This window comes from Delphinapterus leucas, chromosome 8 (genome assembly GCF_059928025.1).
Source record: "Delphinapterus leucas isolate spDelLeu-1000000601 "Yukka" chromosome 8, BTC_Dleu_Yukka2, whole genome shotgun sequence".
Lineage (NCBI taxonomy): Eukaryota > Metazoa > Chordata > Mammalia > Artiodactyla > Monodontidae > Delphinapterus > Delphinapterus leucas.
This window is the reverse complement of record NC_143136.1, coordinates 28,214,780-28,228,568: the sequence shown is the minus strand read 5'-3', so window position 1 is coordinate 28,228,568 and position 13,789 is coordinate 28,214,780. Positions and strand designations below refer to the sequence as shown.

Genomic DNA, 13,789 nt, shown 5'->3' with positions numbered 1-13,789 from the left:
TGATTATCTTTTTGAAAGATCAAAAGTTGATTTGAAAATCTGTAGCACTGCCTTTGTATTCATTCATTTGATAAATAGTTCTTGAGTGCTTTTAGGCACTGTTCTGAGTGCAAGGAATTCATGTTTGTGAATGAAGGCCATAGTTATTGTCCCTATGGAACGTTCATCTAATGAGACTGACAATAAACAGATGAACCAATAAACATTTAAAAAACAAATGGAAACAAGGCTATGAAGAAAAAAATTAAAAGAAATGGAGAGTATTGCTAGGGGAGTAGGTGATGGTGAGTTATTTTACATAGGGTGCCCAGGGAGGTCTCTCTGGTATGGTGAACAAATCAAAGAACATTTTAAGTAGCAGTCTAAGAAATGACTTTGTAATGAAATTGTACACAGGGCTGATAGTCATTTAAAATGTATCTTATCTATGAATAATGGGACTTGTGAAAGTCCAGTGGGTAATCAAAGATTACTAGGCTTAATGGATAATCATAAGTAGTTCCTAGATGCTTTAATGGGTCTGTGAGCTATTGTTTAGAACAGTATTCTCAAAGTATGGTTCAAGGATCCTGGGGGTCCAAGACCCTTTCAAGAGCTCCACAAGGTTTCTCTTTTTTAATTAATTAATTAATTAATTAATTTATTTATGGCTGTGTTGGGTCTTTGTTGCTGCGCACCGGCTTTCTCTAGTTGTGGCGAGCATGGGCTACTCTTTGCTGCGGTGCACGGGCTTCTCATTGCTGTGGCTTCTTGTTGCAGAGCATGGGCTTTGGGCGCACGGGCTTCAGTAGTTGTGGCACGCGGGCTCAGTAGTTGTGGCTCATGGGCTTAGTTGCTCCGCAGCATGTGAGATCTTCCCGGACCAGGGATCGAACCCGTGTCCCCTGCATTGGCAGGAGGATTCTTAACCACTGTGCCACCAGGGAAGCCTTCCCTTTTTCAACTGTATATCTGTGTGAGGCTAGATTTTCTTTATATACTTCAATCATAATAATATAGCTCAACAGGTTAAATGCAGAAGTCGGAGAGGAATTTAACTGTCTTCTATTAAGCTAGGCATTAAAGTAATTGTAAAAGTGTAAAACAATGCCACTCTTAATTTTTTAAAAAAAAATCTATTTTTAATTAAAATATGTTTTTTATGTTAATATGTAATGGGTTTATTATTGTTATTTTTAAATGAATTAATAAATGTACGTTCTATAACTTTTTCAGTTTTGATTTTCTAATAAGGAAAAATTGGAAGATATAACCCACATAAACAAAAGCTATCTGAGTGTCTTAATGATTCTTAAGAGGTTGAAAGGGTCTTGAGGACAAAATGGTTAAGATTCACTGGGTTAAAAAAATTTTTTTTTTAATTTAAAATTTTAAATTTAATGTTTCCTTAAGAACAAAGTATTTTGTTCTCTACAGATAAGTGCAATGGATGCATCTCCACGGAATGCTTCTCCAGGACTTCAAAATGGGGAAAAAGGTTGGTCCTTGAGTCTGGTGATCACCTGTCATTGAATTTAAGACATTTCTTAGTCTATAAGTTGTTTTTAACTACTAAATATTGAGAATTTTTTTCTGATGCAATTGGACATAGACTTTTTTTTCCTTCCTTTAAAACGTTTGTAGCACTCTAAGTTTAAGATTATCATAAAGTACATTGCATAAGATAAGTTAGGATATAGAAATACATGATAAATAGAGAAGATTGCTTTTAGGGAAAGAACAAAAAGACAAAAGGAAACTGAATTTCTGTCTGGATTGTTATAAAGTCAACTGCCAGGTTTCATGGAAAAAAATCTTATAAAGTTTAATTTATCTTTTTATATCACTAAAATCCTTTCCAGACTTAATTTTTCCTCAGTATTTCATAGAATAACTTTTCTAGGTGCTACCCTAGAAAATTGGTAGGGAAATTTACTTAGACTATCTTTGTAGAACAAGAGCTCAGCTCAGAATTCTTGGCATTTTTCTATCATAAGTAAGTGAATTTCCCCCCTGAGAATAAGCATGTGATTTTTTTTCCCCCAGTAGTGTCATAATTGCATTCTCTATTAAATTGAATGAACTAATATTTAGGTAGGCATTATGGTCTAGTGCAAAGAATATGGCATAGGAGCCAAAATTGGTTACCAGTCACAGTGCTGTCACTAAGATCTGCTTGGGGTCAAGTCATATAACCTGTCTGGATTTTTGTATCCATTTCTAAAATATGCACTGAAATGGCCTATGTAACTTTTAAGAAGCTAAAATTCTTTGGTTTATGAAGTAGAAATAGGAGTTGGCATTTTAAAAACATTGCTGTTGGATAGAAATGGACTTAATGTTTTAAAGTGACTCATTTGCACTCTGTTTTTCTTTAGAGGACCGCTTCTTAGCTACCCTGTCCAGTCAGAGCTCCACCAGTTCCCCCCACCTCCAGCTGCCCACTCCTCCCGAAGGCGTGCCTGAGCAGGCCGTGGGAGGACCCCCAGAACTTGATACCACCAGCAGTTCCGAAGGTACAGGTCAAGTCACTTTTACTGTACTTCGTCCAATAGAGACAAACACTCTGAGTGCTGTGACACAATTCTTTCTTAGCCCTTTAGGATTTAAAGTTTTTACTATTGAAAGGGCTGTTTCAGATGTAGCTTTTTACCATATCCCTTCTTCAGTTGCACTGCTTGACATGTGAATATCTCAGTAACAAAATGTTATTTCAGCTTCATCTACTTTCTGGGGATATTTCTTAAGTCTCATTAAAGCCCATGATTTTTGCCTTGTAAGAAGGAAAGAGAAATTGCAGCCTTTGTCTAACAACAAATATTTGTTTCACTAATAGCAAATTTATACCTTTTTTCTTTCTTTCCTTGCTTTCTGTTTAAGCACCAACTACTTAATTGTAGCGTAAACTTTAAAAATATCTTTTAAATTGCAATTAAACTCAGATGTAATAGCCACAGTGTGCATAACTGAGTTGAAGTGGCAACAGGAACAGCTGTGACTGAGTTCACGCATGCTCGGCCAGTAATTATGTCACGGCTGCCGCCTGGCCCTGTGATGATAAGAGGCCATCGGTTGCAGGATGATCTCAACTTCAAACATGTTGAAATGTAAAAAAAAAAAAAACAAGCCACTTGGGGTCAGTGCTATGTATGCTTCACTATTGCTTCCTGTTTGATAGTCATTATTCCTAGATCAAAAATTTTACACCATAATTGGTAATTATGGTGTGCACATGTCTGTGTTCCAAAGAGGAAATGAAATATAGTTGACGCTTTATACTTTCTTTTACTCTTTCTGAATATTAACGTATAAGTAGAATATTTTTCATTCTAGATGTATTTGATGGACATTTGCTGGGATCCACAGACAGCCAGGTGAAGGAAAAATCAACCATGAAAGCCATCTTTGCAAATTTGCTTCCAGGAAACAGCTATAACCCTATTCCGTTTCCTTTGTAAGTATTATAAAAGCCAGTGGCTGTTGGGTGGTTTTATTTTTACTTCATTTAAAAAATCTTTCTATAGATATACTCTCTACATACTTAAATATGTTTATTTAACTGCATATATGTATTTCTCAATCCAAAATTATACTTCATCATAGTAAAAAAGATGTCTTTTGGTATAATATAATTTGTAGAACATGTAATCATTATATAGTAAATGAGTGGATTAAAAAAGCATTAACTAATATTACTTAATACTTAAGAGTACTGATTCTGAAAAGAATTGCTTATATATCTATATTATTAAGATATACTGCTACATCCATTGATCTCATAAAAACATATTGCTGATTGTATATGAGGATATTACTGACCCAGTAATTTACTGGGACGTGATGCTTTTTTAATAGTGATGATGAATTGCAATGGCTATACAAGTTTTCGTGTGATTTTGTTTGTACTGGACTTACTCAGAGTGGGGAAAAACATAGGGCTGGCTTTCTACACTGCCAGTGTGGAAAGCTTTGTTTGGAGTGATGATTCCAGAACTCTCTGATTTGAAAAAGAATTCTGATAATTTTCAGTTGTCTTCAAAAACTTTCTATTGATGTATTTTCCTTGGCTGTTTGTTCAAGTTCTGCATACATTTTGGCTTAATTATATTCTTGTAATTGTGCATTATTTAGTTAACTTAAAATTGTCCTGAGATTTACTTGTAGTAGTGCTAATGGTTTGTATATGTGATTTTCTGCTAATTTTGTTCTGATTTATGTATTTAAAAATTTTGAACAGTGATCCAGATAAACACTACTTAATGTATGAACATGAACGAGTGCCCATTGCAGTCTGTGAGAAGGAGCCCAGCTCCATCATTGCTTTTGCTCTCAGGTATTATTCATGGGGCTTTTTCACCTATTGTTGTATCTTTATATTTTGTGTGTATTTATTAATCGCTGTATTTTGAGTTCTGTTACATAGAGTAGAGCAAAATATAAGTAAATGTAAAATATTAAATATAAGTAAAAGAATATATCTTTGGATGTGACAGCTTATTCTTTTTGTATCTGATAATGTACGCTTTACCCAAATAATAACAGGATGATTCTTAAGCTCCTAATAATTAAATTAACTAGGCAAGTTATTTACTAATCCTTAATATCCTTTAACCATTCTCTGTATTATAATATGTATCCATTGTATCCTTTCCTTTGCTTTATTTATTGACATAATACTTGGAACATATCTGCCTTATATCATCTGAATGTCTTTTTTGTATTCTTCATTCATTTCCTTCCTGCTTCCCACACATAGCAGGTAAAGTTTCCTTACTTAGAGTAATGCTGTTCCTATGCCTTAACCCATTTACATGCCCACAGTTATCATGTGTCTTAAAGAAGGACCCCTCTTTAAAAATATTTATATATCATGTCTAAAAGAATAAAGCTTTTTAATCTTAATGGTATCTTGGTAGTGGTAGAACCTAGTTTAAGTAGAATCTAAGATGTTTAATAAAAATTTTTTTCCTCTTGGAAGACATTGAAATTAAAATTTTATTTTTAATATTGGTTACAAGTTGTCCATTTATCAACAAATATTTGAATGTCTGCAATGTGTGGTATACTAGGTACTGGGTATACAGGGGTAAACAAGATGGATTTATAGGCTTCAGCATTTATGTAGTTTAGAGTTACTATTTGGATAATGAAGAATTTTTTTCCTTTAGAAGATTCCATATGATAAATTTTTTATCTTTGCCTTTTGACGTTTATGAAAATAGTATTTGCTTCTCCTTTTATTGGTTTAGACATACTACATTAATAGATAAGAAAGGCAAGAAAGTCAACCAAGAAAAACATATATTTTGTACTATGAGGAAGCAAGTTTTCTAGCTGAGGTCACCTTTTTCTAATGTCTTGGAAAAATAATACATGCTAAGATGCTTCCCTTGTTCCCTAACATCTGATTTATCTAAATCAGTGCTTCCAGACTGCTAGTCCAAGAGTTGGATGTTTTTGGCCAATGCAAACTAAAAAAATATGCTTTTTCTTAAAGTTCAATACCTTTAAGTTGAAAAGTACTCTAAGTTCCTTTCCTCTCTATTATACTAAACAGTGAAGTTTCGTGCTCTTCAGTTAGCTGTTCAACCCCTGAAGGCATTTGATCTAAATGTTAGTGTGGAGGCCTTGACAATCATACTTAGGATATTGAGCCTGGTTGGTGTGTTGGGTCATATTTTGTATTATTTTTGTGAAGACATTGACCTTCTTCATGAAGCTTGTACTTGATAACTTTTGTTAGTTAACTTGTGTTTGTTTAATTATGGATGCTTACAATGATTGTGTTTCTACAATGCAAAGCTTATTCTAAAGCATATGATTTACTTTAAAAGAAGACCATAATGTTTAACGTTTTTCAACCTATTTCTACCCTAAGTTGTAAAGAATACCGGAATGCCTTAGAAGAATTGTCCAAAGTGACTCTGCGGAACAGTGCTGAAGAAGGGCTTTCAACAAACAGGTGATCTGCGATTGATTAAAATCTATTTTCATTGAGCTACGTCATCATTTTCTAGGTTCTCCTACTCCAATTTTATTTTAGCTTATTGTCAATATAAAAGTTTCTAGAATATAGTCAGTGGCACTCATCCTTTAGCCAATAGTTGATAGAACAAAATTCAGGTATAGCAAAAGACCTTAAGAAGTCTCTTAGGATACAGTTTTCTGATAATTTGTCATAGAAGTTCATTGTGTATTGCAGATTTAAACTTTCAACATTTTAAGTTCTCTTTATTGTTTTCATTTAAAAAATAATAACTCTGAAATTAGTAAACTACTGCTTGATTTTGTAATTTAAAGTATTTATGAAATTTCCATAATAATTAAAGATCTTAACAGTTAAAAAATAAAACAACCCCCCACCAAACCAGTTCTTTAAGTGTGTTCAGTATTTTAGACATTTGAGACAGAAATTGTCGTCATTGTTGGACTTATGGATGCTAATATAGCTCTGATAGACTTGTGAAAAATATTACAAGAGCCTATATACTTTCATATATTTTTCCATACGCTTTTATAGCTTTATCATTTTGCTTTTTCTTAAGCCCAGTAGACATTTCAAGCCTTTTTCTTCCATGCTAACCTGTGTTTATATAAATTATGAATCAGATTTCTGATATTGTGGGTGGGGTTAGGTGGGGGGTAGATTAATATAGGAATTAGAGTACTTGCTATTTTGTGTCTGAATCATATAAAACCAACTTTCCTTTTGTTTTTCATTTTAGTACTTTAGACAGCAGACCAAAGAGTAGCAGCCCTATTAGATTACCTGAGATCAGTGGAGGACAGACAAACCGTACAGCAGAAGTAGAACCACAACCAAGTAAGATTACAAATGGAGAAGTAATTCCTAGTTTTGTTTGTAATTGTGGTTTGAAGAAGAAAACACATTAAATAAGAAATGCCATCTGGCAAGGATATATTACTTCTGGTCTTTGAAATACAGTATGGATGTAAAATTTTTTGTATATCTTCTTTTGTACATATTTCACTTTTCTTTGATTCTTACCTTAAGTTTATTGAGTTTGAAACTCCTAGAAACTCATAGGTCTATGCAAAAAATCTGCCTTCCTGGCTAGAGCTTTCAGTTTAAAGCATATAACTGAAGAAATATAACAGCAGTTTTTGCTTGTTTGTTTTTGCAGCATTGTTGGCATTGTGAAAAGAACTTTTCATGTATTGTCTCCTTTAATTCCCATAATAACCCCATAAGAGTTATTTGACATATCTCCATTTTTCAGAAAGTAAGTTAAGACTTAGATAATGCAATTTGCTGAAGGTTACACAAGTAATGGGGAGCTGGGATTTGAACTTGGATCTCTTTGACTTTGTCAGTCAGGAATATTCACTACGAGGAGCAGAAAACTCAAGTGACTATTGGGTCTTGAATGACAGTTTATTTTTCTAAGATAGCAACTGCAGGTAGACAGTTGCTAGCATTGGTTCAGCTACTCAGCATTGTAATGACAACATAGGGGTAGTTTCTCTTTGATTCTCTTGTTTTACTCATGGTCAAAAACGTCCCACTTAATGCCTGCATTTGAGGCAGAAGGAAGGGAGGTACAAGCTGCAACTGTTCTGTTTTATTGGGAAATTCCCTTCCCCCTTCAATCTCATTGGTTAGAAGTGAGTCTCATGGCCACCCTTTCCTGCAAAGGAGACTTATAAAGTGATAAGCGGCATTGTCCTGGTTGGCTTACATAAATCATGATTCATTTCCTGGGACTCTACACATTGCTGCCTCAAACAAAATTGGAGTTCTGTTAGCAAGGAACAAGGTGGGATTGGATATTAAGGATATTAAGGCCATAATGGTGTCTGCTGCCCTAAGTAAGCACTTCATGATCGACATTTGATGTGGGTTTTGTTAATGGTAAATGTACAAGATTAGGATCATATGTATTAGTGATATGATGAAGCTCAAAACTAAGAAGAAAAGTATAGAGCAAGCTTTAGTGATAGTTTTGGTCATCCTGTACTACTTATTTCTGAAAAATGCTAAAACTAAAATTGTATATTTTGCTCTGTTGAAGTGTAGGAAGACAGATGATATAAAAACCTTTAACTTTGACGCATTGTAGCTTGGAATACTGTTTTGTATTAGTTTAATTAACTATACTGTGATACTGTAAGAACCCAGCCTTAACTTAATCTTGTTGCTTAAGATATTCTGACAGCCTTAGAAATATATTTTTAAAAGGCTTTCTATATAATTTCTCACATTTTGATATATAGCTATCTGAACATTGCTTTTCTTTCATGTTTCTGATAATAAGAGTGCTTGACTGCCCCCCTAAAGATCCCATGAAACATGTGGAATAATAATCTGTGCAAATAAGACTATCAGTGTTACTCATATTTATTACTCTCATATAATGGTTACTGCTAACAAAGGAATGAGTTGAAAATTTTTATTTTTCTACTTGCAGTGACCTGTACTTAATATGTTACCTCTTATTTTTAGCCAAAAAGGCTTCTGGAATGTTGTCCTTCTTCCGAGGGACAGCAGGGAAAAGCCCTGATCTCTCTTCCCAGAAGAGAGAGACCTTACGTGGAGCAGATAGTGCTTACTACCAGGTTGGGCAGACGGGCAAGGAGGGAACGGAGAATCAAGGCATTGAGCCTCAAGGTGTGTTAAAGGAGACCAAATGTGCTTATTCTAGGTTTTGATTTACTTATTTCAGTTGGTTATGTTCCTTATAGCTTGAAGTAGATGCTTCTGTTGCTGAGACCAGGGCATTCCCTCTCTTCTCACACCTTGGTGGGGGTAGAGTGGGAAAAGCATGGCGCTTGGAGGATCCAACTGGTTTCAGATGTCATTGCTATCACTTACTGTGTGGTGGAATTAGAAATCCTTACTTTCTGTACTCGTAAACTGGAAAAGCAGTGTCTTCCAAGGTTTACTGGGTTTACTGAGGACTAAGGTTTACTGAGGACTAAGTGACATTATACATGTAAAACATGTGTCTCACTATGTAGCTCACAGTATATATTCAAATGTTTTCATCCCACTACCCCCTCAGACGTTTCCTTTCTTTTCCAGTCTCTGTAAGGTGGAAGCTGTTGATACCCACCTTCATTTGGATATTTAAAAAATATATCTACCTGATTGTGTTTGAATACAGGGTTATTAGACCAGGAGTTGGCAAACTATGCTGACCTGTCTTTGTTAATAAAGTTTTGTTGGAACACAGGCACACCCTTTCATTTACTTACTGTCTGGCTGGTTTTGCATTATATTGGCAAGTTGAGTAGTTGCAACTGAGTAAAATAGTTACCATCTGGCCCTTTACAGGAATAGTTTGGCAACCCCTGGGTTAGATCATGAATTATTAGTTTAAAAAATAGGAACTGCATGGTAAGTTTTCATCAGTAATTAAGATATGCGTTAAGTATTCTATAGGCTGCTATTGGGCTGTGATCCTTGGAAGGCGTTGGTGCTTTGAAAAAAGTAATTTTGAAATGTGAAACTTAGTGGATGACTTGTTCTTCTAGATATTAAAATGTATCGCAACTCTGCAATAATTAGAGTGGATCTGGCAGTAGGTTTGCCAGACAAATCAGTCAAATAAAAAAAAAAGCTCTGAAGTAGACACTAGTATATTTTCTATATTGTACATATATCTTAGTGTATGATAAAGAAAGCATCTCAGACTATTGGGGAAGCATTATTCCATACACAGGGAAAACTGGTCATAAACTCTGGTAAAGAAGCCACAGAAAGTCGTGATGTTAGAGCTGAGTTATTTTATTGCTATCATAGAGATTACTTAACTATAAGAAAAATTATTCTTCAATCTGAATTCTCTGATTTTAATCTAAAAATTAATCTTTCAAAAGGTACATAGATTTTTATTGTAATTTACACAGTTAATTGTATACATGATGCTTGCTTGAGAGTGACTTGACTAGGATAACATGAATTGACTTGTTTTTAGTATTATATCAGGGGAAAAAGAACAGACAAAATGACCTGATAACTATCTAAAACTTTGGCTTTACTAATGATGTTAAATCTTTTAGATGAAGTAGATGGAGGAGATACACAGAAGAAACAACTCACAAATCCTCACGTGGAGCTCCGTAAGTATGAGATAAATACCTTTGGTTTGGGGACCAGGACTATAATTGAGCAAACTCCATTATTTGAAGCTTCCAGCTTCTCACTAGATAAATATTCTACTTCTTGAAATGAATATTAAGTCTGTGTACTGATGAACATTTGTTTAGTCTAAATTTAGTTTATAAAATATACATTATTTAATTTAGAAGGAAATTTATTTATAAATTTAATCAAAATTACAATTAATTTATAAATTATAATTTAATGCAATGTCTGATGTTTAAATAATTACTTTTTGTGTAATCTAGAGCCAAAGAGCCTTAGTAAGGCATCTAGAATTGTGTGTGTACGTGTGAGTGCCAAAATTTATTATCCAGCATTATAACACTATAGAAAAATTTAAGATGTAAAAGTACAATGATGAAAATACAGTGACCAGCATAAAATTAGAAATGGGTCTTATTTTCTGTTTGATTTTTCTAGAAATATGAAGGGTGGTCATAAGATGCTCTTTAATCCTTCCTGAAGATAACTTTAACTGAATTGTGATAAACAGGGATGTAGTAGACTTAATGTGAAAAATGCTATCGTGGAGAAACTTAAATGATTGCATTTGGTGGGGGTGGGGAGTGAGCAAGAAGGAAAAGGAAAAGGTATTTCTGATCCAGAGGAGCTTTTTTTTAAAAAAACACTTCTGTTTATAGAATTTTCCGATGCCAACGCCAAGTTTTACTGTCGTCTCTACTATGCGGGAGAGTTTCATAAGATGCGAGAAGTGATTCTGGGCAGCAGCGAAGAAGATTTCATTCGTTCCCTTTCTCACTCTTCTCCGTGGCAGGCCCGAGGAGGCAAATCAGGAGCTGCCTTTTACGCGACTGAAGGTAAGTCTTTTTAATCATTTACTAATTAAGCGGTATCCATCTTTTTCCCTCGGATAATTTATGAACCCCTTGAACTGAGGTAATATGATACTGTCTTTTTGCAAACATGTTTTTCTTTTTATGCTTGAGAGGATGAAAGAAGCATATTTAAAAGAATATATGGTGTGTAATGAGAGACAAATATTGATCAAATCCTTATTAAATTCTTTCTAGTCCTGAGTTTTCCAAATGTAAATAATAACAGAGAACTTCTAGAAGACTCAAAAGGTACCTCAGAGCTCATGAGAGAAAGATAAAAATAGAAACATTTGACCTGAAAACCAGAAGGCCAAGTTCTTAACCTACAAAGTTTTACAGAAGATCATGACCATTTTTATTTCACATTCCATTTTCCATACTCACTGAAAGCGAAATTATTTGAGAAAATACATCAGGAAAGATGTGCTAGATAAGAACTTTCATAACTGTTACTTATTGGATTGTTAACAAAGGAATTTATAACATTTTACTTGGTAGTTAAAAAAAAATAGATCATTTAGCTATGACTTCAGGTGTGGTACTGTCGCAAGTAGAGGTTTCTTGACTATATAAATCCTCAGAAGCCCTTCCAAACCTTCAATTACTTGAGAACTGTGTTCTGATCAAAATCTTCTCAGTGGTGTCAGAAAATATCCCTTAAAAATGTGAAGCAAACAGATCATTTGGGATTTTTAGAATGATTTATTTTGGAATACCTCAGTAAATATTACAATTGAATAAACATGAAATTTTTGCCTTTTAGATGATAGATTCATTTTGAAGCAAATGCCTCGTCTGGAAGTCCAGTCTTTCCTTGACTTTGCACCACACTACTTCAATTATATTACAAATGCCGTTCAACAAAAGGTAGAAACCCAAACCTTGATCTGTAAGTTTACTGGGCTTTTTCACATCCTGAGAGTCCTAATGGCAGTTTTCTCCGTGGTAATATGTGAACAGAACATGACTAGATCTCTGCTGTGCTATTGAGGTGTGGTAGAATGCAGGGATTTCAAACTCTTTTTCCTACATATATATAGAGAGATTACCCACTTGTCATGAAGCAGTGAGCCTCCCGTGAGTATGAAAGAGTCACATAGATTTTTTTTCCATTTATGGGTTTATTGCCTATTATTGGAGGAATTATGTCATAATAAAATTTGTGAGTTTGAGAAATTGAGAACGATTACCCCTTGGGAGAATGTTAAAGATCTAATAATTTTGTTGGCATTGGTGCTTTACTTCATAGATTCAAAGGTTTGAGTTTGTTTTAAGGTCCTCTGACTGATCATATTAATAGAAAATCATGTTTGGGTAATACACGAATAATCCAGATATTGGTATTAAATTATAAATAATCCTTTTGAAAAATTGAAGTATAGTTGATTTACAATATTAGTTTCAAGTGTACGGCATAGTGATTTGGTGTTTTTGCAGATTATACTTCATTGTAAGTTGTTACAAGATAATGGCTATAATTCCCTGTGTATATAATATACCCTTATTGCTTATCTGTTTGATACAGAGTAGTTTATTAATCTCATACAAAAAATTTGTCTCTCCCCCATTCCCTTTCCCTTTTGGTAACCACAAGCTTGTTTTCTATATCTAAGTCTGTTTCTGTTTTGCATGTACATTCATTTGTATTACTTTTAGATTCCACATATAAGTGATATCATACAGTATTTATCTTTCACTGACTTATTTCACTAAGCATACTATTCATACATAGTCCTTTTTGATAAGAGTTTACTATTTTCTTGATTAGAGGCCCACTGCATTGGCGAAGATTCTTGGAGTTTACAGAATTGGTTATAAGAATTCCCAGAACAACACTGAGAAGAAGCTAGATCTCCTTGTCATGGAAAATCTTTTCTATGGGAGAAAGATGGCACAGGTAAGGATACTGGACTATGCAAAGCATCTAGCTAGCATTTACCCTTTGTATTTCTGCTTCCTGAACATAATGAGTCAGAGAGTAACATGATATTTGAGAGTAAATATTACACTTTGGTTACTAGGCAAAATTTAACTTTTGAGTTATTGAACCCTGTAGGAAAGAATAAAGAGGAATATTGTGGACTGGTCCTAAAATTTAACATATCCAACATCCTAGAAACACAGAATTATAGAAAAAGAAGGCAGATGCAACATAACAGTTTTAAAGATGAAGAAACTGAGGCTCAGAGACATTGAGTACTTTATCAAAGTCACACAGCTATGCCTAGAACTCAGGTTGGTCTAGATTCTAGAACAGTACTCTTCAATGTGCTGGTCCTTGAGCTGTTTCCAGTCCGTGGTGAGATAAGAGCTTGTACTAATCAATAGAATGTAATTTAATGCACTGCTTTCTTCATCGAGAATGTCTTGCTATGGCAGAAGCATCTGCTGTACTAAATTGTGGGTTTAATGATGTAATTGATTTACATTCTGGCACTAGCCTCTCTGTCATCATGAACCAGGAAAGCCTGTCTAGCAGTGGTCTGTTGAATAACACTTCAGGTCGCACTGGTCTAGTACCCAGGTCCCTGACCTTTGAGTGCGTTGCTTTTCCTAATGCCCAGAAATTCCTAGAGATATGCTGTTGCTTCTACATTGTCCTAAGTAATTGCACAGTTTTGGTATCAGTACTTAAAAGTTTCCTCTGAATGTTTGCATCTGTTTTTTAAACTGCTTTATGATTCAACAATATATTTTTGGAGTTACTTGTTAATGTTTCTTAGAGCTGATTAAATGGGTCAGTATATTTCAATAAATGAGTACCTAGCTATTAATTTCATGATACAATTACATCACCATGTGTTTTATGTATTATACAATTACAATGTATGCATTTAGTGACTTACAT

At 34.3% G+C, this 13,789-nt stretch overlaps 1 protein-coding gene across 3 annotated transcripts in view; it reads left to right on the top strand.

The window, feature by feature from the left end:
• PIKFYVE (phosphoinositide kinase, FYVE-type zinc finger containing) overlaps positions 1-13,789 on the top strand; it is a 77,542-nt gene that overhangs the window by 58,999 nt on the left and 4,754 nt on the right. For 2 of the 3 annotated variants that reach the window (XM_089916436.1, XM_089916435.1), the window contains exons 30-40: positions 1,393-1,477; positions 2,358-2,495; positions 3,313-3,433; positions 4,217-4,312; positions 5,858-5,941; positions 6,705-6,802; positions 8,444-8,608; positions 10,003-10,062; positions 10,747-10,923; positions 11,705-11,808; positions 12,710-12,838. In XM_089916436.1, the coding sequence (XP_089772562.1) occupies positions 1,393-1,477; positions 2,358-2,495; positions 3,313-3,433; positions 4,217-4,312; positions 5,858-5,941; positions 6,705-6,802; positions 8,444-8,608; positions 10,003-10,062; positions 10,747-10,923; positions 11,705-11,808; positions 12,710-12,838 (1,257 nt within the window). The remainder of the gene's footprint in view (positions 1-1,392; positions 1,478-2,357; positions 2,496-3,312; positions 3,434-4,216; positions 4,313-5,857; positions 5,942-6,704; positions 6,803-8,443; positions 8,609-10,002; positions 10,063-10,746; positions 10,924-11,704; positions 11,809-12,709; positions 12,839-13,789) is intronic. The other variant, XM_022567543.2, reaches the window with a different exon arrangement.